General features: G+C 36.9%; 1 protein-coding gene across 1 annotated transcript in view; it reads left to right on the plus strand.

Annotated features, from left to right (window-relative positions):
- The first annotated feature begins 316 nt into the window (after positions 1–316).
- Positions 317–27,441, plus strand: part of rims4 (regulating synaptic membrane exocytosis 4) — a 36,182-nt gene continuing 9,057 nt past the window's right edge. The window contains exons 1-2 of the mRNA XM_053499039.1: positions 317–913; positions 17,252–17,390. Coding sequence (XP_053355014.1) covers positions 817–913; positions 17,252–17,390 — 236 coding nt within the window. The 5' untranslated portion in view covers positions 317–816. The remainder of the gene's footprint in view (positions 914–17,251; positions 17,391–27,441) is intronic.

The following is a 27,441-nucleotide window of genomic DNA, read 5'->3' on the forward strand; positions in this document are numbered from 1 at the left end:
TGAATAACATATCATCATAATATTATCATATATGTCAATAAGTGACTCTGTGACACACACACACACACACACACACACATATGCATCCAAGATTCTCACACAGCCGTAGCCCTAGAAAACTCCCCCCCACTCCATTATCCATCCAGTGATTGGCTGCTCCTCTGAATCCCAGCAACCGCTTTATGCATGTCCTCCCCCTTTTGAGTCTACAAAGAGCTTGCTGCTGAATTAACTGAATCAGCCTCAGACTGCCTGAATAGTATGAGCTTTTTCATCTTCCTTTCGTCGCTTACTTCTCCCTCCCTCTCTCCAGCTTTCTCTTGCTGTTTCTCCTCCTCCCTCTGATGAGCTGCCTCGTCATGCCATCCATTTATATCTCCAGCATAGCAAGCAGAGAGGGATCAGCACAGACCAGGCTGAACATCAAAACGCAATAGATCCTGCTGTCTTCAACAACTATGGACATTCACTCCTGAGATGAGACTGCCTGTTTTTTCTCCCTTCTCATCTGTTTATCACTCAACCTAAAGACCTTTCCCCAGTCAAAAGGAATAATAAAAACAACATCATCTGACCATCATTTCTTGAAAGGAACTTTGGGATTCATTTGCCCAGTGGGGAAGCAAAGGAGGAAAACATTGTAATACTGCTCTGATTTTTTTCTTTCCAGCGTCTCCTTTTCTCCTCCCTGTCTGCTGGCAAGGGAGCTGTTACAAGTCTGCCAAGACGCCGCGTGCCGTGCTTCGCGTGAAGAATGCCCAGGCGCGTCTGCCCAAGCCATCGGAAGCAGCGCCCACGCCCGCCTCGGGACTCTACATGGAGCGCTCACAGAGCCGAATCAGTTTGTCAGCCTCATTTGAGGCTCTTGCAATTTACTTCCCGTGCATGAACTCCTTTGATGAGGATGATGGCGGTGAGTGTGTGTGTGTGTGTGTGTGTGTGTGTGTGTTTGTGTGTGTATGAAGGTAGGTCAACCCTGTGTGTAGTGGTTAAATGATCATTGTAAACCTGAAACATCCTGGAATCTTGGAGATCAGTCATGATTCATACAGTATCATCATAGCCAAACCCAGGGTTAAAGGCCATGCCTTAGTTCATGGACAGTACAACATGAAACCTAACAGGACGCTCAGACTGCATATCTGCATCTGTCAAAACTCATTCTGTTTTTTCCTGAAAATGCTATTACATATAATTTATGTCTAACTGACACACATACTGAAATTCACATTCTATCTCTCCTCTGGCCTATTTCTTTTTTACACCTGCACACTATGCTCTTGGCCTCATTTTAAAGTACTGTGTAGAGAATATAGCATAAGAAATGAGACTCCGTGTCTAGCCAGCAATCATTTCTGTATACACACACACATGCACAGAGAGAGAGAGAGAGAGAGAGAGAGAGAGCTCTTTCTCAGTTTAAATGCATGTGAGATGACATTAATTTCACAAATGAATTTGGCACTTTGCATTTATTTTCCACAATAATTATCCATGCAATGTTTACAACAAGCTAATAAATGCAATTTTTATTACCAAAATGCAAATAATTTAAATATAGCTTGTGAGTCATATTGAACTGCACGTCTTTGTAAAAAGGTATTAATATTATGACAAACGACCCCATCCACCCCCCACCCCGCTTTAATTTAATCCAAATTTACTTGTATAGCACATTAACACATTTAACAACCGACATTGTCACAAACAGCTTAACAGAAATTCCAGAAATAAATTTAGAATTCAGAAATTTGTTCTTTCTAAGCAAGACGGAGGTAATAGTTGAAAGGAAAATGTCTATGAGAAGACATAAGGAAGAAATCTTGAGATGAACTAGACTCAAAATGGAGCCTATGCTCATCAGGGTGACATCAGCCAGGGTGATTAAACATTTACATTTTACATTTAGGTATTTGGCAGATGCTTTTATCTAGCCTTATACATTTATAATTTTTTGGGAGGGCGAGGGGGTTGACGGACTAACCCAAATATCTAAGAATTTGTGTTTTATGGTCAAACTGTTTCATCAAAAGACGTCAAATCAATTGCAGTCCAAAGCCATCTTAATCATTTTAAAGTATATTTTTAGGAAGTCCATATGAGGCGATCCTCAACATTAACAGTTGTTTTCCAAATGATGAACCTCTAACCAGATGTATGACATCAGTATGGAACAAACAAGGTTTAAAGAGCAGAAGAGTTCATGATCACTGGTATCTCAGAAGCAGCATGTGTCACTTAACAGAGAGAGAGAGAGAGAAAGCACATGAAAGAGAAAGAGATAACATATTGGTAGGTTTGCCCATTGTAATAGTTAAGGACAATGTGGATTGTGTGCAGAGTTGAAGGAAGGAAGAACTCCAGCAAGAATAGCTATGACAGTGTTACTACAAGGGAGAGCCAGATGGTAGCACAGAGGTGAGGGCAGCCTGTGATGTAAAGCAACCAACCAATCAACCATCAACAATCTTTAATGAACACATGAAGAAAGAGGGGGCAACAGCATCCAAACATCCCAGTAAATCACAACACTCTGTGCCTTTACTCACAAAAAAATTATTCATTAAAAAGTTTAACTAAACTAAGATAAATTTCAGCCTAGTCTTAAATGCTAAAACTTAGGGACTTTGAAAAAACAATCTCTGTCCCCTACTGTAGCCTTCAGTGTACAGGTGACCAACAGAGAGCTTGCATCTGACTGGAGCTAATTCATGCACCTGCAAGTACTTTTTCTGACAGTAGCCCATTACAGTAATTCATTATAAATGTAACATAACCTTGGTAATTTTTTATGCATCATGTAATGACAGTGTATTTCTTTATCTTAGCTCTATTTCAGAGATAAAGAAGGATATCCAGGTACTTCTGTATTATATACATAGACCTCAAATGGAAGACTGAGACAGTAATCACACCGATGTCTTTTATTTCAGCAAATAATAAACTAAATAGTAGAGTTTCTGTTTAATCAGAACATTTGATTACAGCTGGATGCAAATTTCTCCTAGACATTTCCCACCTTCATTAAATTGGTGTCACTCATCTGCTTTTGCGATAGCTTGGAGATTGTTTAACCGTGTTTATAAATATTTGACAAAGATTTCAGAAATTCCATAATTCAAAGGTACCAAATTTTACCTTGATATTCATGGAGATGTCACCATTTATATCTAAAAACTGATAATAATCATTCAAATGAGACCTGAGCCGGGAGAGGGCCATTCACTTAAGTCCTACAACATTTTCTAATCTAGTAAGGGAAATAGCATGATTAATTTGTATTAAAAGTTGCACAATTATTTAAGCTATCATATTTATCATTACAAGTTATTTATACCTTTTCAAGTCACATGTTAAATTTCTGTCTATTAATATGTTCTTTAATCTTTAGAAAGCAGCTTACCCTAAAGAAAACATTCTTAAGTTTTATAACTTATAATCTAAGTTATAAATCCATTTGTCACAGTTTCTGTAGTACCACTAATTACTCAAAACATTAAAAAAGAATATTTACAAGGAACCTTATATTGTTTTGCATACTGTATATAGGCCAATATTATTACCATACAGTATAACATAAAAGTTGATGATGACACAGCCTCCTATTACATGGTGAAGGACCTCTGCTACACTGACCACCCAAACACTGGGCACCGCTGGCAGGCTAAGCAGAATTTATGTTTTTGTATAGATTTTCCACCTGTTTTGAGACTTTTCTAAGAGAGAGTGAGTATTAAAACTATTAATAGAAAGCTTTGAATGAACACTTACATATGTCTACAGCCTAGACTTAAACACTGAGACACTTTGGGAACTGTGGAACTTTAAAAGAGAAATCTCTGCCCCCTCCTGTTGACTTTAGCACTTACAGCTTCAGGACAGGTGCTTTATACCCCTATCTCACCTATGCGGTTTAACTCATGGTGAGATGCGGTGGTAGGCACTGTGAGCTGCCGAGATTGCCCACTAGCGTTCCGCAAAGTTCGGTCAGGCTTCCGCAAGTACCACCAAAAAAAATAAAATAAACATGTTACTGAAATGTGATAAATTAAACATGTTAATGAAAGGTAAAAAATTAAACCTGTAAACATGTTTAATTTTTCATGTGGAAAGATGGAAACGTACTCACAGCGCCAAAACTCGCAGTGAATCATAATGAACCAGACTTAGGTCACCGCACAAAACCGCGTAGGTGAGATATCGCTATTAGTATTTTTGCAAAACTAGCTTAAGATTTTTATTCTGTGAGAAAGCAGTTCTATGTAAAATGTTTAACACATGTCACTGTAACTCTTTTAATGCTATAAATAAAAAAACACGCTCTTTCTGTTTGTGTTTTGGCAAATAAAATATCCAGTTCTGTGTCAAGAATATTACCAAGCAGACAAATCCAATACAGTATTCCAGAGGCAAGGTCAAAAACGGTCAGGGTCAATAAATAAATAAACAATAATAAATATTATTTCACACTGGTGCAAGATAAGGTGCGGAAACTGCTTATATTGTGTGAGTGATTAGAAACAGGTGTGTTTAATTAGAACTTCGGTGAATGTGACCTTGTGCAAGCATGTTGGGCATCCTTGGTGTCCATGTTTGTAGCGCATGGTTCTTGCTAGGAAACTTCAGAATTAATTTACATTTGTGATGCAACACCACTCATGTTGCAAAATCTAGAATCAATGAAAGAATAGTTCTTTCTTGTTTAATATAACAAGCATTTTACGTAAAGAAAAAAAAGCCAATTCATCCATTCATTATCTATACCACTTATACTGTGTAGGGTCAGGGGGGGGCCGGACCATATAAGGAAACTTAGGCCATGGGGCATGGTACATACTGGAAGGGGTGACATCCAGTTGTAGGGCACAAGCACACACATCCACTTACTACAGGAACTTTGGAAATGACAACTAAGGTAGACTGCATGTTTTTAGACTGTGGAAGAACACAGAACTGGAGGCTAGATTTAAATCCCCAATGGTGAAGGTGCAAGTCAACAATGCTACCCACTAAGCCACCATGCCACTTTTTCCGAAAAAAATAAAAATTCTAAAAGTTTTCAATACAAGATGTTACAGATATGTGCATAAATGTAGAGAATAAATAGAAGAAAAGAAAAATTAATCTACAATAAAAAATTATTGAAATAAATAAATGACTGCATGGGGAAACACACACCTACGTGCAGGAGCGAATTATTCAGGGCTTAAATCAGGCCGAATCAATGTAGTGTCTGCCCAGTCTAAGCCAGCATGTTACCCAGCAAATTGCTCTAAATAATACCATTATTTGACCCTGTTCCTGTTTCTTGAATCTTGATATAGAGTGTCCCAGTTAACATTGTTTGCATTGTCATAGCTGACCCTAACCTGTTTAAAGTTTCCAAGTTTTTCTTCATGCGTTTCTTCCTTTGGTTTCTTCCTTGTGGACCGTATTTGCATCTGATATTTTGTTTCTGACACTTTGCTGTCCTGACTATAATAATGTATTATATGTAATCATTTAATCATATAATTTTTTATTGTTTTACATAACTGGGGATCTATTTTAAATCCAGCAGTGCAATGGGGATTTTCAGGCACAAAGTACATCATTATCTTTTATTAATTAGAGGAACAAATTTCTGGATGAGAACAAGTTGATGTTCTTAAGTGCTTGAGCTTATTAACTTTTGTATATTATCAAGTCTTTTTATTGATATCTATAGATTAAAATACATATTAAATGATGCCACATTATTATTAACATTAGATAGATAGATAGATAGATAGATAGATAGATAGATAGATAGATAGATAGAGTAGATCAATTGAGATATGTTCTGAGTCACAGCCTAAATGCTTAATTATTTCTTCCAATTAGTCTACGATAATTTCTGTCCTTCCTGTAAGTGCCACTCCTGTTTAGCATCACCACTCGAGTGCATGCTTAGCTTCACCCGCTCAAGTTTGCACACCTGTGAATGTCACCCTTTTGTCCTTCCCAATGCCAGTTAAATCATTTAACTAATTAAATATTTTACAACTGAATTATTCATAGAAACCAACCCACAGTGTAACTAGCTAACATCAATTGCAAGTGCTTTTCTTTAGAATGAACACTATATTTAAAGCAAGAAATAGGGAAGAAGATAAGACAGGGTAAGCTACTTATATAATTTACTGATTTATTATTGCACTTTATGCATTAGCTAAAATAACTGAAGTAGCCTTTGCTTAGCTAGCTCATCTATGAGACATTGTTGTCTGATATAAACATTATGATTTCAGCATTATAGCTGTTTTATTAAAGCATGAAGCAGTTGGTCATTAAAGATAAGATCTACAAGGTATCTATGTGATGCGTTAGATTAACTCGCTGAAACATACACTTCTGGATTATTGTTACATATCATGGTTATGGGTACCTGCATTTCAGAGGCTCATGCAATAATGCTGCAATGAAATGACAACTCTGCTGTACAGAGTCTGCATTTACTTGTTTCATTTGTTTATTTTAAGGGAAATGCTTTCATACATTCAAAAGTTTTTGATTTTGCCTTTTCTTCACCCTGATTTGCTCTCCATTCCAGTTTTATATGTTCCTCTTCATTATCACGTAATGCAGTCATTATGTCATTGTCATAATGGCAGGCAGCATCAACATCTATATGGTTTTATCATTTAATGCATCAACCCTGGCCCCTACTGTGATGTCTGTCAGACATGATGTCAACTAATCATTGCAGGCTTAGTGATTGTCAGCTGAAAACAAATTCATATTTAAAAAGTAACAGTAACAGTGCATTTTTTGTAAGTATTTTGTTAATTGCTATCGTGAGATTTGCAGTACTACTGTTTCGGGTGGGAGTTGAAAAGTTTGATTTGAAAATTGCAGAAAAGAAGAAGAAATAAGAAAAAAAAATAAGAGACCTTATTGACTGAAGACATATACACTGAGTAAATAATTATAAAGAGAAAACTTGTGATCTCAGTAATTTTTTACCATGATGTGATTGTTGGACCAGACTCATTTGAGAACTTCTATAACTTTTATATTAAATCTCCTGGTGCTAAAAAGAAAAAGAAAAACAGTAAATGTCAGTTTTACATAAGGAAAAGCCTTGCTGGTAAGACTGGTCAAAGGAGAGTGACCAGACAAGATGATAGAAAGCCAGTAAAAATACAGCGATTCAGGTGTTCACCACAAGCATGATAAAATGGGCACAGTCCCAATGAAACTGAACCGAACTGGAAACTGGAAAACATGTAGCCTTGTCTGATAAATCTGGATTTCTGCTGAGGTACACAGATGGCAGGATAAAAATTTGATGCCAGCAGAATGAATCTATTGACCCAGCCTGTCTTGTGTCTACAATGCAGGCTGCTGTAATATTGTGGTGGTATTATTTCTTAGCGCACTTACCCCACAGCCTACTGTTGCTGACCATGTGCATCATGTCATGGACACAATTTATCCATCTTCTAATGGCTGCCTCCAGCATGATAATGTACCATGTCACGAAGCAAATGCCGTCTCATCTAGTGTCATGAAAATGACATAAGTATAGTTTTCTTCTTCCTTCTCGGCAACTGAATATTAATATAAAAGAACACCTTTGGAATGCGGTAGAATGGGAGACAGCAGGATAAGGTAATGTCGACATGTCCAGAATCTCAAAGGAATGTTTTCAGAATCTGGAATGTTTCCATTTGTGGAATTCATGCTATGAAAAACTGAGTGTATTTTGAGAGCAAAACTAGGTCTTGCTCATTAATGGTATGGTGTTCCTAATAAAGTGCCTTGTGAGTGTAAATTGGAATATCACTTGCATCAAACTAAAATGATATCATTATGAATGAGTGAATAAATAAATAAGACAAATAGCAATAGATAGCAATAGAAGAATTACTTAGTCGTATCTGAGCTGAATCTTTTTTTTTTTTTTTTCAAATTAATCTGTTATAATTTTAATTAAATCAAGTTCTGACATGCATTAGTGGTTTAAAGGACAGATTATTCCGTGCCCTCTTTTACTTTAAAACCCAGTGTGACAAAGTAGCACAAAACCTGAAATATTCGGGGTGTATTAATATTTTATTAATTATGCATGGTTCCAACTATAAATAGGTCACCCTCATTCCTTGTAGTCAATTATAGTGCAGACAATGCATGTTCATTTTTTTCGTTCCTCTCATTTTTTCTCACCTTAATTCAGCTCCTGTCCTGCTAACTCTAAATTAATAATTGCAAGTGTCGTTATTAATGTGACATTTAATTTATTTTATTTTACCCTGATAACTGCAAGTATTTGTATTTTGTTGTTGTTATATTCTATTGTAGTACACACACATTATACAAACTGACAGGCAGGCAGACAGACTAGATGCAACTTATACCAAAAGCTGAATTTTTATTTTATCTTTTTGTTACACATGTTTTGCTATTAGGTGAATGTTCCTACTGTAGCAACATATTAATGCAAAAAATAATTTTACTTGAATGGTTTGGTTAGTGTGTCTTTCCTTTCACTTTTTATGTTTATTGGACATTTGAAACTAATTTATGAGTAACATATACAGTAACTACTACATATATAATACATATAACTGGCATATTAAATATGCCAAATTTAACTAATTCGTTACAATGCATAACTAGTCACCTATATTCCACAATAGGTTTGTTTTATTTATTCATTCAATATGCTAATAAGATGGAAATCTTTGGAATGCATTTGATACAAACAGTTTTGCCATCATGATGTACAGTACTGTGCAAAAGTCTTAAGCCTCCCCTCATTTCTCTACATAAAATTAGATTCAGTTATAAAGGTTAAATGAAAGAAAAGGGAAGAAATGTTATATTAATAAAAAGCTGCAAAGTGCTTAAAGATACACTTTTTTAAAATCAGTTGTTTATGTAACAACCACAGCAGCAACCTCTTTTCCCCTCTTGTCTATTTCAACCACTCAGCATTCAGCATTACATTCAGTATACTAATCACCTGCTGTCATCTGATCATCTGCTGTCATCATCTGCACCTGTTTCTTACTGGATCAAATTCAAATTCAAATTTTATTTGTCACATACACAGTCTTAAGTTAGTTTTTTTTTTTGATGCTTAAATGATTCATAGGTCACTGTGTAGATTTGCATAATGAATGTAATTATAATAATATCTGAATATAATATGGACCAAGGTCAATATAGACCAAAATCTTTAAGGAATGTTCCTAACACCTGGTTGGATCAATGTCATAAAGAATTAAGGCAGTTCTGCAGGCAAAAGTAGGCCCAACCCAGTACTAGCATGGTGCACCTGATAAAGTGGCCAGTAAGTTTATAACTATAATGTTTTAACAGATTGCAGTAGTTCATGGACTAGTAAAATGGCACTGTAATATAAATCATACACATTGTATAATTAATGTAGCAAAAGAGTAAGGTGAGTTTTTTTTTAAGTGTGAAATGTATTTAAGAAAAAAAATCTATTTTGTATTTCTGTATTATTATTATATCAGGTTTCATATCATTTACATGTTTTTTTTTTTTTTACTTCTTGTGGCCACAAGGCTGTTTATTAAATATCAGTATTAAAATATATGCAAACATTTTTTATTTTGAAGGTTAACGTCTAAAATTGAACAAAAAAAAACTAATCCCCAAAAGTACCAGTATCAGGTTCATAAAGGAATGTAAAGTCATTAAACACTTATACAGCGCATGTATCCAAGTCTTGGTTTGATATATTTAATTCTTTATGAGTCATAAAATTTCTACAGAGACCCTTACCAAAACAATACCACTAAACACTAAACATGTTTTTGTAACAGGACTCAGAAAAGGACCCAAATGCAAGACCCAAATAAAGTCCACATTTATTGGAACAGCAATAATAGTGCATAAACTGTGCAAGAGAGTGAGGATAAGGACTTAAATTCTGGCTCTGACTCTTGAGCTCACTTTGATCAGGAGTAAGGGCTGGAAGTGGATGGAACCATGACAGTGTTAATAAAAGTTGGCTTTTGCCAGTTGGCTTGTGGAAGGTAGTTTAGAGGATACTTTTTATTTTTACACCACTACATAATACAGTACAGCAAATATCTGTACCCCTACTGAACTACATTTCTGCATGGCATTGCATTACATAACTACAGTGGTGTGTAGTATTTGAAATAGAAATAGCAAATGGCAAATTTTGAAGACTTTAACCAGTTTAGTCTTCGCAATCACTGAGCAACTTTGAGTAGAGTAAAAGCAAATCAAGTTTTAGACAGAAAAATCTAAACCGGCTGGTCCGACAGACAGATAGACAGATGCCCCATGAAGTTCCTCCTTCCTTAATTCAACATGGGTTATATATTGTACCTGACATTCACCTTATCGCTCCTCGTTTCTTTGTGAGATCCAATTTTTCTATTTATATTCATTAGATATTTATAAGATATACTATGATTGGTTCAGCCTAGTTGAATGACAGCTCCCAATTTCCTCTCTTCCACCACTGCCTTATCTTTATTCATCAATTATTCATGTATGGGTTGGTTTCCTTGGCCTTCTTAATTGCTTGTTTTTGATGGGTTATCTGGTAAGTTTCTATTTTTGACCAGATTCTCTGTAACATACCATTGGGTCACGTCATACCACTCCAATCTCTCTTAAAAACCTTTACCATAATGTACAGTATAAGTACTTTAGGCATCTGATTTCCCTCTTATTTAACCTGTTGTGAGCCTTTTATGGTTAACAAATTAATGGAGTATACCTAAGCCCACTAATCAATCAATATGACATTTTTGGCCTTTAAACAGATCACTAGTTCTGTTAATTATTATGTAAATAGTACATTGCGTATTTAACTGTCCTACTTATTTCTACTAATCCTGTCAGTCTCAATCCCACCTAACCTGTGATTATGTTAACAATTCTGATTGAATAACTATTTATTTGATGTAACTACAGCACTGTGCGTGCTATCCAAAAAGGGTAAGTTAGTTCATCTGTGAGGACAGCCATCTGTAATTGCATAACTTGCCTTTCCTTTGGGACACACCTAATAACACAACAGGTGTTTGAAAACAGAAGTGGAATACAGTGATGAAAAAAGCACAAGAGAGAGAGCGAGAGTTTCTATGAAAAATTCTAAAAGCAAAGGCTTTTATGCTTTAATGTTCACCATATTTTTCTAGTCTAGAGGAGGTTTCAGAGCATCTCAAGACAGTACAGTTTCTCTGCCCATTTATAAAGTACTTACATGAGGAATGGCTGTATGATAATAAAGATGGGGAGGATTTGAAACCTTATGAACAGTTTTCCATAACAAATTTTTGTTGGAGAAGGCATGCTGACACTGAAACATGGGAATCAAGGTGCTGTTAAGTCTGTGCTCAGTTTCTGAATTCTCACAACAGAATATGAGTGAAATGAACCACACTGAAAGCAGCAGCCTGGCAGGGCTAAGGATGATAAAATTTCTCTTGATTATTGTATCAGTATGTCTATTTCTTTTAACAGCTTGATCAGCATTGCATACTGTATGCCTGATCACTCAGTCCCAGTTTCCTCCAAAAACTTCTGCAGCTCAGATAAGATATAGAGCACCAAAGGCATAAAAAACAAACTCTGTTTCTACTTATGCAATCCTCAATATCAAGTGGCTCAGTGCATCATGAAATCTCCAGTGAAAAAGACCAGGCTATCTGAGGAGTGACCTTGCACTTGAATTTCACAGTCCTAGATATACTTAGAACTTAATGAAACTCTTCCTACTCACACTGCTGATCGCTTGTGCAGTGGGTAACTTCTTTGCCGTGCAATCACAGCGAAACTATATCTCAACCTGCTACCATTACAACACCCACTCAAAGTGCTCTCACTCTGGATGGGGGCCCCATTGGAAGAGGAGCTGTAGCTCATCACTCAAAACTTGTCATGCTTCCTGTCAGTGTACTATAAACAGAATGCGTCTCATTCCTGATCAGAGTTTCAACCCAGTTCCCTATTGTCCTGGGTTTCGAATGAATGCAAATATATAATCCACAGATCTCATCGCAAAAGTGACACACTACCTGCTGGTCTGATATTGTTTGGCTAACTGCCTACACACATCCATCATCTTTGTAGCCACCACAAATATGAAAAGCCCTGAAACCCAGATTCCTGTAGCTATCCCAGCTGAATACAAAGAGTTTTGTGACACAAGGTGAGAGCTGGCAAACTTTTTCCACACAGTCTGTATGATTGTGGCACTTTCTTTTATCACATTTTTAGTTTATCCCTGCCCCTCCTGAGACATAAAATGCATAAATTCAAATGTTGCTTACCAAATGTTGGAACAACAGCCTGAACTGTTAATACAAGGCAGGATGGATCCATACTTTCACGTAGTTTATACCAAATTCTGACCCTACAAGCCAAATGTCACAGCAGAGACTCATCAGAACAGGCAACGGTTCTCCAATATTCTATTGTTCAATGTTGGTGAGCCCTATTAAATTGTAGCCTCATATGTGGTCATCTGTACCGTTCATGTTTCAATGAGTTGTACATTCATTGACATACCTCGGTTGTAACGAGAAGTTATTTGACTTACTGTTGCCTTTTTATCAGCTTGAAGTTGTCTGGCCATTCTTCTTTGACCTCAAGCATCAACAAGGCTTTTTCACTCGAAGAACTGCTGCTTAGTGGATATTTCTCAGACTATTTTAAGCCATTCTCTGTAAATCCTAGAGATGATTGTGACAGAAAATCCTAGTAGATTTCGCAATTTTGGAAATACTCTGACCAGCCCGTCTGGCACCAACAACCATGCTACATTCAAAGACAGCACTTTTAAAAAGTTGACTTTAGTAAAATGATGTTACATCAAATGAATAACCCGAACACAATGTTGCAAATGTAACCTCAAAACAACCAAATACAGTACATACTTAGGATAGTATGAAGAATAGTTTTAGAATATTTAGGATTTTAACTGGTTCAGAATTCCGAGTGGAAATTGTTGTCTGTTCCAGCGTCCAACACACAGTATCTAGTTATCACGTTATGCATGGCTTAGATGTGTAATGTTTCCATTTTCTTTTAGAAATATTACTATGATGTACTCTGAAATGAGTGTACTGTTATATGGTGTGTGCACAGCATACAAACTAGATCATAGGGTGTACAGAACAGATCTCAGACATTAAGCATTTTTCCTCTTTGGTCTGCTTTTCAATTTAACATTCATTAAATTTCAACTTAACATTCTGTAAATTGCCAGTATATTTTTTCACTGTTATTGTTTACTAGTATTGGTTACATGTTCCCTAGTGGTCCAGTGGTCACCATGGAGTTCTTTTACTCAGGCCATCAGTTTGGTGTTAATAATTTTTAGTTATCCCTTCATGTTATCAACATTCTCCGATGTTGTTACATCACAGCTACCTGGAATTTTGCACATTGTTCTTCTCATGACTAGACATTGCTTTTCTATTTCACTTCCATTTCAGTTCTATTTTATTGCTTGAACATAGTGTACATTTTACAGCTAAATGTTTTCTATATTTTTTTATCATTTTTATTCTTATATTCTTATTTCAGATTTTATATTCTATATTTAAATATTTTCTTTTAAATTATTCTTTTGTTTTTTTTATTTTATTTTTATTTCATATTTTTATTTCATTTGTATTTATTTATTTTTTAGGTCATGGGTGGTCATACAAGCATTTCACTGCATATAGCCCTATTAACAACGTGTCATAACTATCATACTGTGTTAAATGTGTATGAACCAAATAAAATTGGAATTTAAATTTATGGTAAAAACTAACATTTTATCTGGTCTCAGATGATTCAAGTAGGGATCCATCTACAGTATTTCAGCAGTGGCTTTGTGTCTAACTGTTGTACATTTCCATTAATTAAGACAGACAAACGACCAAAGCTGATATTTGGTCACACATTGCATAAAACTGATGAAATCAGTGTGACATATAATCATTGGTGTGGCTGCAATCCAGCATGCACCTTGTTCAATGATGCATCATAATGTATTTCTGAGCACTGAGTCATTCCCATCTCATCTCTGTTTAAAGATTTGGTGTCAGGAAAAAAATTACAAGGAGACAGACAGAGATAAACTCACACTCATATCATCTCCCATAGCAACCACAGTATTTCAAATGACTTTCTGTTGTTGTTGTTGTTGTTGTTATACAATGTTCTTCTGCTGACATGTTTTATCAAAGGCACAGTCATTGCTCAGCTTAGAGAATGCATCTGAATGCAAGATGAGATAAAAGAGGGTTGTATTTTTTTTAGGGATAGGAATGTATTTTTGAACCTACTGCGAGTAAACTTGAAAGTTAAAGTAATATAATAAACTAGCAGCAGAAGTACCCATCATTGAGGGGAGAAGAGTAAAAATAGTTAAAACATTAAAGCTAAAAACAAGCTGAACAGTTTTACTGTAATCAGTGATATTATTATTTCAGGTTGAAGCTCATCTACATATCCGCCTGTCTTTCTGTCTAACGTATCAATACAAATAATATATATATTTTTTAAAGTTGAGTATCTTACGCCTTGTTTATACTAAGTTGTACTCGTCAGCCAAATACACTCCCTGTTCGGTAATCGTAGAGTAAATCACAGATGAGAAATCGAAAGACTTGATCGAATAAAGATTACGTTTAGTCTCAAAACAACTCGAGCATGTTAAAATTCACTCCTACCACTTCAGCGCTGTTATTTCAGCAGTAAAACTATTAATAAAGTGATCCCAGGAAAACTATTCAGCTTAGCTTTTCTAATAAATATTTATTGGTTTAGGTGTTTGTTTAAATTAAGCAAGTAGCTAATTAGTAGCTTATTTTAATGTAGCAACTGTTCATAACATCGCTTTTACTTAACATTTTGATTTAATTAATGGTGCAGGTTAAACGTTAGGTATCTAAATGCTCGAAGAGGTTAATTTAATTTTGTCCAGAAGTTGGTTTAAGACACACCCGCAAAACTTGCATTTCATAATCTGGCACAACATTGCTCATATCTTCCCCTTTTGTCTGAACAATGTTCATACAAAACTTTTCTTTTTTATATCGATTTTGCTGGCTTTCGGCTGCTCCCAGCAAGGGGTCGTCCAGTGGACCAACTGGTTCGCACATACAAGCTTGGCACAGGTTTTACGCTGGTTGCCCTTCCTGACACAACCCAGGACCAGGGGTAACTCAGTGGTTAAGGCATTGGACTACGGTTCGAAAGATCCCAGGTTAAAACCCCACAACCACCAAGTTGCCACTGTTGGGCTCTTGAGCAAGGTCCTTAACCCTCAGATGTGTAATTAGATGAAAATGTAAGTCGCTCTGGATAAGAGCATCTGCCAAATGACTAAATGTAAATGTAACCCACAAAAGAAGAATGGCATTGCTTGTAACTGTGGTGGGTCCACAGGCATTTGACATCTTTAAAACATTTTCAATTTGCCAAAAGCAAAGTCAAGGACAAATATGATAATATAATTTAGAAATTACTGTAGATGTTCTGCACGAAAGAACACTAAATATAAAAAGGTATGTATTCCAGTCCTGCATGCAAATCAAATGTTTGACAGTTTTGTGAAGGAATTAAAGCTGAAAGCACAGGTGTGTGAATTTGCAGAACTCAAAGATTTAGTGACTGTAATCAGCAAAGTGGCAAATAAGAGTGCAGTAAACACTGTAAGTAAAAAGTACAAAAAAAAGACTGGGCAAAACAAGCAACAACTTAAAGTAAAGACATTTATTTGCAAACGATGCAGAAGCCAACATTATTCCAGACAATGTCCCACGTATGGCAAAAATGTAACACAAGATGTTTAGCTGACAACACGTACAAAAATAAATTGATTGTGCCACTTATAGTGCGAAAGCCAATCTCAGCAGCTTGAAGATCATTAGAGCTATGAAATAAAGCTCAAAGAGGATGCAAGGCCAATAGGACACCCTCCAAGGAGAATCCCTGTACCTCTGTATGGACCACTCAAAAAGGAGTTTGAGCATATCCAACAGAGTGGGTGAATTTAACAGTTTGTTTGTATTTTTTTTTTTAAATGGTGAGAACCTACATGTACTCCAGAGATCTCCCCAAGTAATCTCCTCTCACTTTGGGAGATCACAAGCCAAATCTACAAGGTGCTAGGTGGTAGCTGATCGTAAGCCAAATATTAGGTGTTACAGTAAGTACTTTACCAAGCATGCCTTACAGTGTTCAAGTGGTCAGCCAGACATAAAAGGGAATGCTTCAGCTTGAAGGGAACACTTGCCCACTATGATCTCACTAAGAAGTTAAAGGGTTAATCTGACACTTTCAAAGATGGGCTTGGCAAGCTGAAGGAGAGAAATAGAAGCCTTTGTTGCTTATAGATGTAGATCCAACAATGTTGGAAGATGCTACTCCTGTCAGCTGCATTACGACTGCTCTGACCACTCATTCTTTGTTAATTTTCTTCATTTAGCTTTAGCATCTTCACTTTAGCTTTAACATTTTCATTCTTTCACCATGGCTACAATCACTTATTATAGAAACTTATAGTTTTATTTTTATTGGTTTACAGCTCACCGATCATTTGATGCTTTTAGAGCCGGATTCATGCTGGCTGGGTGAGATTCTGAGGACAAAGGACAATACCCAAAAGTGGCAGCCCCAAGGGAAATGAGCCTGTGTCAGGAACACACTAAGACACCTGTGTGTGTCTGATGATAAACCATAGTTGGTGTGACAGATACCTCTGGTACAATGCACATCCAACCATGACTTCCTAACCATCAGATGTCACCCTGTCTACCTTCCTCAGGAACTTACATCGGCCATAGTTAGTGCTGCTTACATTCCACCTCAGTCAGATATGTGCATTGCCTTACGTGCAGTTTATGAGGCTCTCACTCAGCACCAGACACAACACTGGTACTCTGTGGTCATTATAGTGGGGGACTTTAGAGACGTGACAGAATCCAGTTGTACTTAGAGACATGACCGAATCCAGAGCATCTACTGCATTTAGCAATTTGGGGAACACTGTCTTGAGAAGATTCACATGATTCAAATTTTTTGGGACAATAAGTAGACTATTGGTGGTGGTGTACTCTATGACCTTTGACTGTAAAATGTTAAATGAACTTTTTGTTGCAGCTTGACTTTCCTTTAGAGATAGATCGTCATTTATAATTGTAAGTAAGCAATGGGTTTACCAGTATTTAATGTTCACTGTTTCCTTTTTTAACTCTCAGTGTCTCTCAATATCCTTTAGAGACAGAGGGACGGAGGTTAAAAGGCATCCAGAGGAGCACAGAGACAGGATTAGCTGTGGAGATGCCCAGTCGCACAGTTCGTCAGGCCAGCCATGAATCAATAGAAGACAGTATGAACAGCTATGGTTCAGAGGGAAAGTGAGTATCACTACACATCATACAGCTCCTGTTTTTGTGTGTCAAATCAAAAATGTTTGCCATTGTTTTTTTTTGTTTTTTCAAGATTATGCAACAGTACATTAAAATTCGCAGTCATTTCTTCCAGTGTTCCCAATGACATTAGTGGTGATGTGTTCTTCACAGTCACAGCATTAGGAATATCCATATTATAAGTGTTAGTTAATTCTGCTGATTTGTAATTAGCCTGTTATTCTTTTTAAAATGGTTGGAATAATTCCAACCATAGAAAGACGATTAAAGCTGTATTATATGCATGGAAGGTTCCAAAGGGGCACATTCACTAATACTATTATTTATGCAGGATGTTTAGATATGTTTAAGGGGTTTATTTTGATACAAATGTGCAAAAACAAAATAAATAATAAAAAAAAAACAGAATTCCTAAATGCTTTTCTGTTCACCATCATTGTAAAGAGTTTGTTATTACATCCAAGTGGCCTGAACTAATCTGATAAATTCCCCTCTTATCGACCAAACACTTCCACCCAGAACTGTCACTCATGCAATGTTTTTTATTTTCACAATATCCTTCGTAAAGAGATTTCTGTGCATCAGCAGTTTCTGAAATATTCAGTCCAGCCCATCTGGCACCAACAGCAATGCTGCGGAAACATAGATGACATCTTTTCAATATTCTGAAAAGCTTGACCTGTGTCTGCATGATTTTATGCATTGTGCTGAGGCCACAGGTGCTCCTAATAAATGCGATGGTGGGTGATTGTACATAAACATTTCAGTACATGATAAGTGCTTATTACATAATCTGTTCTGCAGTGTTTCCGCTATAATAGTAGAGACATGACAATGAGATCCCCATCATGCCTAGACAACTGGTCAATTTTCTTTCTTCCGTTCTTTTTTATCTAATATTTTTCAATATACAGTAACAATCAGGCATTTACTGTATTAAATTGATTACATTGTTTGGGAAGACTAGGCCTATGTTCACATTACAAGCCACGTTGCTCAATTACGATTTATTTTTTTAGATCAGACCAGTATCTCGTGATGGTTCACATTCATAATTACAAGTGACTTTTATCTGGCTCTAATGTGGATGCGTCTGTCCTCTGAAATGACATGTATGCCAACATTAATACTTTTTTCTCACCATAGGTGTAGTTCTACTTGTCTAAGTTTAAGTTTAAGTATCAAAGTGCATATGTGGCACACGCCTGCATGCGCATTGTATCTCAGGACTGGGATCACCTACACTATTTTACCTATGATTTTTAGCTGATCCAAAAAATAATAAACATTCTCTGTACTGTTGAAAGGCTATCGGCACAGGATTGTGCACCTTCAATTTCTTCTTACCTAGGGACATCATTCCAGTGTGCTCTGACAGCACTAAACCATTAATTAAAACACATCGTGTTTGTGCGACCACTCATTAATTTTAAACAATGGAAGGTATTTTAGCAAAAACATGCTTGGAATTTTGCTCTGGATGTTGGCAAGCAGTTAGTTAGGCTGCATTTGTTGAGGTTTAGAAAAAGGAAGAAGGCCAGAGGCCTCCCTTAAGCTGGTTTAGTAGCTATTGTTAGCACTGCTATAAAGTTCCTGCACTGCCAGTGGTGACTGACATCAGTGAGCGCTCCAGAAGCAAAAGAATGTGTGAATTCTGATCTGCTTATTCTTATTCCTATGGCAAACTTGTCATGGTATGATTAGAATTGATCTAGTTAACTATCTAACATACTTAAAAACGATTCAGTAGAACTCTAATGTATTTGGTTCATATTTAAAAAGTAATGTCTTTTTTTATAACAAGCTTATAATGTTTTTGGCAGATCCTTTAACTGTATTGTATTCCGTATGCCTGCAGTATGCCCATGTTTACTTCTGAAGACTAACTTGCATTATAGAGGGTAGCAATAGTAGGTTCTGCTAGGAGTACATGCAGCGGAGTACCTTGCTAGGCAAGTACTTGTACTTTTAATTAACTAATGAGTTTTTGTACTTTGCCATCTCTGAGGCAGACACACAGTAGATACGGTCAAAGTGAATGACTTGCTAGATTACCTTCCCCAGTGTTGTCACTGAAGCTTTTGAGGTATTCTTACAGTCTTTGCATTAATGAGACCAGGTGCCAGTTACTCAGGTTGGTAGCATCACTTTGCTTTGGAAATAACGTCAAGATTCCTCTACGGCTACTCAGTGACAACCTGCCCTCTCTCACACTAGTATGGAATCTATCCAGCAAATGCTGCCCTAAAACAAAAAAAAAAAGCCTCGCAAAACTCAAAAGAGAGCATGTCATTTCCAGATGCAGCCTCTCACTCCTCAAAGGTCAGCTCTTAGTTGAGTTTGCATGCTTGCTGACTCCTTGGTATGTTCGGGAGGTTCTTGAAAAAAACTTTTTTCAACCTCTTGCACAGCTGTAAAAGCTACGGTTCACTTGCAAATTTCAAGTAAAAATTTCAGTAGTGTTCAGTAGACCGACCACAAGAATCTTGGGCCGTCAGGCCTGATGGTCGCTCTTCTTCTCCTGATTTAACTTCACCCTTTGCTATCGATGAGGGTTACCTCCAAGTGATGCTCTATCCCAACTGTTCCCTTCCACTCATGACTCCACATCCTGCAAAACTATCCTACTTTCCCACTGCTTGCTCGCGACAGCTGGGAGGTTTTGAGACCAGGGTCAAGCAGGACTTGTCCTATACCCCGAGTACTGTACCTCCCAATCTCCTCTTCCTTCCCCACACCCAATGCACCCCAGGTCCTGGAATGGGAGCACAGTTCCAAGCTCTTGTGTCTCCCTGGGTCAGCATGAACCCTGTTTTTAATTCAACAACATTTCTGGTGGCCAATATTAAAAGAGCATGTTTCCAGCTTTGTGGCAGCATGTGACACCTACTTACAAACACATTAACCAAGCCACAGCCAGTCTCCTCAGAATCTTATCTTAATTAGTATGCACTGTGTGGTGGATCTGAAAAACATTCCGCTTAAATGTAAAACTATCTAGACAATTAGGCCTATCTCTGGTTTTTATGGTAATTCACCACATACTCATTTTTGTGAAGCAGCAAGAGGTTCTAGATGGTTCCTGTCAATGCAGTTAGCACTGCAGTTAGAATTTCCACCCACAATTAAAACTTAATTCTCATTATTGGAACGAATCATAATGCAAAAAAGAAAAACATCCTCTCTACACCTAGGACAAAAACATAATTCCAAAACTTGCCCCTCCTTTTTTGTCTTTTACAATTCTTTAACATCGTAAAAATGTGCAAAAGAACATCATGAAAGAGAAGTGTTGTGACTTAAAACCACAAGCCCTTTCCACTTCCACATTTTCCGCTTCCCCCAGTCTGAAGAGTTCGCTGTGTCATTGTTTCTTGTAGGAAAATAACCAGCTCGCTTCTGCTTCTCCAGCTCATACTGTACAGTTCTGCTCCTTTTCTGTAGCCTCTAGCACCATTTATATTTAGTGTTACTGCAGTGATTACACTCAGTGCCAGATAGTAAAAAAAGCCACAATCCAATACAGTTAATAAACCTTTTTACAAAACCAGGAATAAGCTGTCTGAATACCTTCTTTAACATACTGTATCTTTTTTTAAGTTTGGTCACCATCGCTATTAACCAATACATTTTTGTTTTTACAAAGGCTTTATTTCTAATTACCATTCTGTCATCATGCATAAATTGAATTACGTCTGAGAAAAAAATATCTGCTTTATTGACTTGGTTGCCTGGGGATGGGTAAACATCAGGCCCATCTCGCTGGACTCAGCCGTTGTTGTCCCAGTCCGCTCAGCCGTGCCCGTTTGTCTCCCATTCCATGTTTAGTCCTTCAAAAACACAGGGACCAAATGTCCTGTGTTACCCCAACTGAACCATTTCATCTCTGTGTGCCTGTTTTTGTAAAGACAGCATAAGGAAAACCATCTACCTGAAATTTCATCACAAGGTCAAGCCTATTCACACCGTTATTTAAAACCACTACAAACCATTCTACAAAGCGACACTAGATGGTTAACCAGTGGTGATTTATAGCCCAGCGAAATTTCTTAAAGAGAGAAAGCAGTTTTCCATAGTAGAAGAGCTCTTTTGCAATTGCCTTATATTTAATAAAGTGGAACATTGGATAGTTTTACTGACAGGAAACACAAGTTTAAGTGAATGCTATATCATTATGCCACCTTGCATAATTCCATTCACCTTATTTAGTAAATTAATAAAGATCACGTTTCTTGTTGTTCATTTGTAAAGTGGGCACGGTGTTACTGTGCCCCATTACATCACCGACCCCTAAACACTATTGTTCCACACTCATTTTAGACACAGTCCTCACACCATGTCCATGTGTTGATTTATCATGCAGACACTGGCATCCAGAATCGCCATGCTTTCTAGTTAGAAGACAGCCTGTCTGTGTGCAAAAACAAACATACACAAGCACATACACACACACTCAAACACACACCATCCAGCACGTATAAATCTCTTGGGGCAAGGTCAGGACTGTACCGGGGATGTGTCAATAGCTCCAAGCTGACTCCTGTAATGTGAAAATGCTCAGAGGATACACACATAAATGAACTTTGTTACCGTACTTAAGTACATATTTTACATATTTACACTTTATTTAAGTAGTTTTATTAGAGAATAGTAATAAATATATATTTTTTTACTTTTACTCAACTACATCCTACAGCAAATATTTTACTTCACTACATTGAAGTGGTGTGTAGTATTTGTGGTTATATTGCCATGTGCTGACTCATATGTGTAATTGTATGAATTGCCTTAGCCTCCATTAAAAGCAAGTGTTTAATCATCAGAAATGTAAATGGTTGCAGACAGTTATAAAAAGAGCATGTTCAGAGTGAGAGAAAGAGAGAGAGAGAAAGAGAGAGAGAGATTTTAAGGCCTTTTTCTTTGATGGAAGGAAATGAAAATGGCGGAAACAAGTGGGACTTGTACACCCATCTTCTATCCAGATAAGTCCGGCCAGCAGTGGTCTTCTTGGAAAACCATATTTCTGACAGATAGAAACAAACATAAGTGACTCAACTATGCACAAAAAACATAGGAGCCGAGGTACAGAAAAATAGCAGCAGGTGTCCTGGACTGATGAGTCAAAAAATTTTATATTTGGCTGCAGCAGAAGAGAGGTTGTTTGCCAAAGGGCTGGAGAGCAGTACAATAATGAGTGTCTGCAGGCAACAGTGAAGCATGGTGGAGGTTCTGCAAATGTTTTTTTCTGCAAATGGTGTTTTGGTCAGGATTAATTAATGGTGTTCTTAATCTTAATGGTGAACATACAGACACTTATCCAGCATGCAATACCTTTAGAGAGGTGTCTGATTGGCTCCAAATTTATTCTTCAGCAGGACTTAAATATGTTAAACATTCATGTTATACTACATGTTACAGCATGTGTCTGTGCTGGTCTAATTCTTAGTTATTTTTGGCGACAGTATTAAATAAGAATGTTAACGTTGTTGAGTTATGTGATACCTTCACCTGGCTTCACTAAGGGTTTTTCTATAGGTCAGTACGCTCTCCTTTCAGGCTGTTTGAAATACCAATTTAGGTTGACACCATTCATGTTCTAGTTTTCTAGTGGTTTGTCTTAAGATGTGTGTGTGTGTGTGTGTGTGTGTGTCATTTTTTTTTTCTTGAATTATGAGTCAAAAATTATTCAAACTGGCTGTAAAATGTATTTTAATTTATAATCTATTTTTATTAAGACAAAAATACATATATAGTGTAGATTTCTTTATAATCTCCTTGCTTTTCAATACACTTCTGTCCATCTGTCAACAAGCTTTCAGATTCCCTCACTAAAAATGTTTTAGGCTGAGCTGTGAGCCATGACTGTCTTCACTTCTTCAACACCTCAAAACAGAGTTCTTGCACGGTGCAAGTGTGGGCAGAAGTGTGCGGACATGCATTGTCATGCAAGATCAGAAGGCCCTTGAATAGTAGCCCTCTGGGTTTAATCGTAAGCTTAAGTTTCAGATCTTCAATAAGCATTTTAGGTTATGGGCACTGTTGAATGTTGAACCTTTTACCTGATAATGATCTTATACTGGCCCTTGAGAATCAGTCGGTAGCCTGGAAAGGAAAGCACTGATAAGACAGTGTGGCCAACAGACGTTTTAATATAACATGAGTGCAAATAGTTTTTGACTCATTCTTGTATTTTTCTTTTGGAGTTATCTTATCTAGAATATAACAGAATGTTGACTCTAAGCATTCAGTCACCTGAGCCAGATGGTGAGCCAATCATAGTTAATAACTTTAATAAGTTAATAAGGTTACTAATAACCCTCAGTGCAGTAGCTGATGTGAATGCACGGTTAATGCCAGTAACGTTGCAATGAATATACTGTGTTACTGAGACAAACTTTAAATGAAATAAGATAATTATCTAAGATAACTTCTGTGGAAACGTGACTGTATTTTCTATATCTAATCTGAATGTTAGCATTAAATCAAGCAAGAGACCAGCTTTCTGAATGGGTCCTATGCATTATTTAATCCCAAATAAATCTAGAATTAGATTATCATCCTCCTCCACTATCAGCAAGACCTGCATGATTCATGTACATGCAAACAGGAGGACTAGCTTCATTAACTGCTACATACTTCTTTGGTTTACTTCTCATCAGTGATAGTGTTAATAGGAATAAGCATCTTATATTTAGATGTAAGGGATATAATATTTAGCAGTCCTAATTTCAAATCAGAGTATTTTGTCAGTATTGTATGATTTTATGTTGATTAAGTTACCTAAACTGACTTTAGCAATCGGAACAAACACAGTCTCAATAGGGTGGAGCCTGAGTTGTATTTGCTTGTTTGCTCGCCTCCTGACATGGGATCTGGACTGTCACCACTTAACCCCGCCTGCTCTGAGACTATAAGCTATGCTGCAAAACAAAGCATCACTTTCCTGGTGTGGATAATGTCCCATTCTAACATATCAGAATTGATAATTGAAAGCCCACATTGTTTTTGGAGCACCATCTGGATGTCCATAGATGGATATAAGTCAGTATTTTAAAACATGATGTTATTTTACTTAGTCAGTTAGCGACAGATTATTACTTGTTGTTCCTTGCCACTACTGTTTACTGTACATTGATACTTCGCCATGCAGACTCATTCATTTCTGAGCATGTGCACAAATATATATTTAATGACTGCACAAAAGCCATGTTAATACTGTAGTCAATGGCAAATATAATTCATCCTATATCTCCCTGGTTTGATGATCATGGTTAAATAGTAAATATACAGTACAATGGCTCATATCACCTAACAGTGTAAAAACAAACCAACCTTACAAATACAGTATGCACACATCAGGCCAGTAGGAGCTAATGTCACTATGATGTGCAAACCCTAAATGTGTCAATGTGGGCTTCCAACATCTGGCCAGACAACAGGTTTAATACACAGATTTTCCACGACAATATGCAAATCCAACAGCAGTTCCAGAATGTATGGCACACATCCCTGACTGCCATGCTAACAAAAAACACCAGCACCTTTATGGTGCTTCCCCTACCAAACTCAAAAGCAGGGCTCCCAACACAGCGAAGAAAGTTAGGAGGGGTCTCAGACAGTCATTAGGTGATTGTGTCAGATAATGCAACAGCATTAGCTGCAGGGCAGGATCTGCTGCATCCATTCCCTGGTCTTGATTTCTGTCAGGATTCAAAGTAGATGAGGGTTCAGGTAAATATTTAACTTTAATCAACATGATAAAATTGTAGAACAATTGCAAAACAAAACATTAACAAATGCTAAACTTAACATTTTAATCGACATAACAAGAGAGCGTCACAATATATAAATAGATAATCAGGAACTAAACACACACAAGGTGATTATATAAATGCGGCAGTAATTTGTAGGAGTTGATGGAAGCTGTGGGCCAGTACCTCCATGACATTTCTTTGATAGGAGTCACATTTAAGGCATTGTTAAGGTCATTTGCCTTATTGATGCCAGTGTTATAGAATCAAAGCTTGGATACACATTGTTTACATACTAGGGTCTTCGAGGTCATAATATATATAATATTTCATAATAAAATTTCTTAATTTTCTAATATCATTTTAAAATGTATTATACATTTATGGAAAGTGAAGTGAAAATTTTCAAGCTTTTTTATACAGTAGGCTTTTTGTTTTGATCATTACAGCTTATACAGTAGCTCATGCAAATAAAAAAAATCAGTATCTTAAAATATAAGAATATTTCCTCAGATCAATTAAAATTGGATTTACAATGCAGAAATTCTGAAAAATTATGTTAATTTACACAGTCAACGTTTTTATGGAGACGATCATCCTGTGGCACTCCTAAGGTGCTATTAAAGACCAGGTTTAATAGCAGCCCTCAGCACGTCTGCATTATTGGGTCAGGTGTTTCTCATTGTACTCTTGACAATACCCAGAGAATCAGCTCAGGTGAGTTGGCTGATCAATCAAGCCCCAAGATATCATGGAATCAATATCTGACATTGTCTCTGGTACATAAGTATTGTGATACCAGGAATGAAAACAAATGCTCATTTCGTGAAGACTCTTCCTGTGCATGGTGACTCTTGATGCACTGACTTCAGCTTATTTCACTCCCTATGAGGCTCTCCCATGGTTGCTTGACAAACCTGCAGTCGGCCTGTTGCTTGTGCACTTTTTCCTACCACACTTTTCACTTCCAGTCAACTTTCCATGACTATGCTTCAATACAGTGCCATCTGTGGTTAACCCACCCGATGATCATCTTCTGGACAACTGTCAAGTCAGCACTCTTCCCTTATGCATAAACTGATCTAGATTGAGGAATCCAAAGTATTTACGCTGTATGACATTCAAGGAACTGCACATTTTGGCACTTTCGCACAAATAACCTTCCTGCAGCAGAAGAGCTGAGGCAAAATTTTGAGCATATCAGGGCAGGGTTCCATGTGTGGATCTGCCCTAACTGTGATTCTTGCTGCCACCATGTGGTTTAATTGAGTAATTACTTTCAAACAATGCTGGTTTTCTTTGAAAAAAAAAAAAGAGGCTACAGAAAGTGGATATATAAGCTTATTTTTGTGTAACTACACAGCAAATTAATTTATAGGAAATAATGAGCATTGTAAATAACATCAATAGATAAAACACCAGATTTATTCCATATGTATTGTATAGTGTACAAGTAAAAAAATCTAATGAAGAAAACTGGTGCCTCCAATGTATTTCTTTGGAATGTTATATAAATAAGCAAAAAAATAATAATTAATAACTCTTCATTAAACACTTTCAGAAAAAGGCTTAGTGAAAAGTCTGGCATTATAACTAGGCGTCATACAGTCGAGACGTCATACCTATGATTTCCATTACGAACGTAGACTGAAAAAAAGGGGAAAAATCACAATAATAATATCATATAGTATGATAACAATTTAAAAAGAGTATCAGCGAGAGTGAAAGGAAAGGTGTACAGGACAGTGGTGAGACCAGCGAGGCTTAGAGACAGTGGCACTGAAGAAAAGACAGGAGGCAGAGTTGAAGGTAGCAGAGCTGAAGATGTTGTGGTTCTCTTTGGGAGGGACAAGGATGGATAGGATCAAGAATGAGTTTATCAGAGGGACAACCCATGTTAGATGTTTTGGAGATAAAGTCAGAGAGGCCAGATTGAGGTGGTTTGGACATGTTCAGAAGAGAGATTGTGAATATATCGGTAGAAGGATGCTGAGGTTGGAACTGCCAGGCAGGAGGTCTAGAGGAAGACCAAAGAGGAGATTTATGGATGCAGTGAGAGAGGACATAAAGTTAATTGGTGTAAGAGAAGAGGATGCAGAGGATAGGGTTAGATGAAGGCAGATGATTCGCTGTGGCGACCCCTGAAAGGGAACAGCCGAAAGACAAAGAAAGAGTATGATAACAATTACTAGTAAATTCACAATATCTTAATATTTCCACATCCATCTCTAATGGAAAATTTCTTTCAGTTGCAAAGATACACAGCTTTACTTTTTGGGGGTAATGCT

The sequence above is a fragment of the Clarias gariepinus genome, chromosome 6 (genome assembly GCF_024256425.1).
Source record: "Clarias gariepinus isolate MV-2021 ecotype Netherlands chromosome 6, CGAR_prim_01v2, whole genome shotgun sequence".
NCBI classification, from domain to species: domain Eukaryota; kingdom Metazoa; phylum Chordata; class Actinopteri; order Siluriformes; family Clariidae; genus Clarias; species Clarias gariepinus.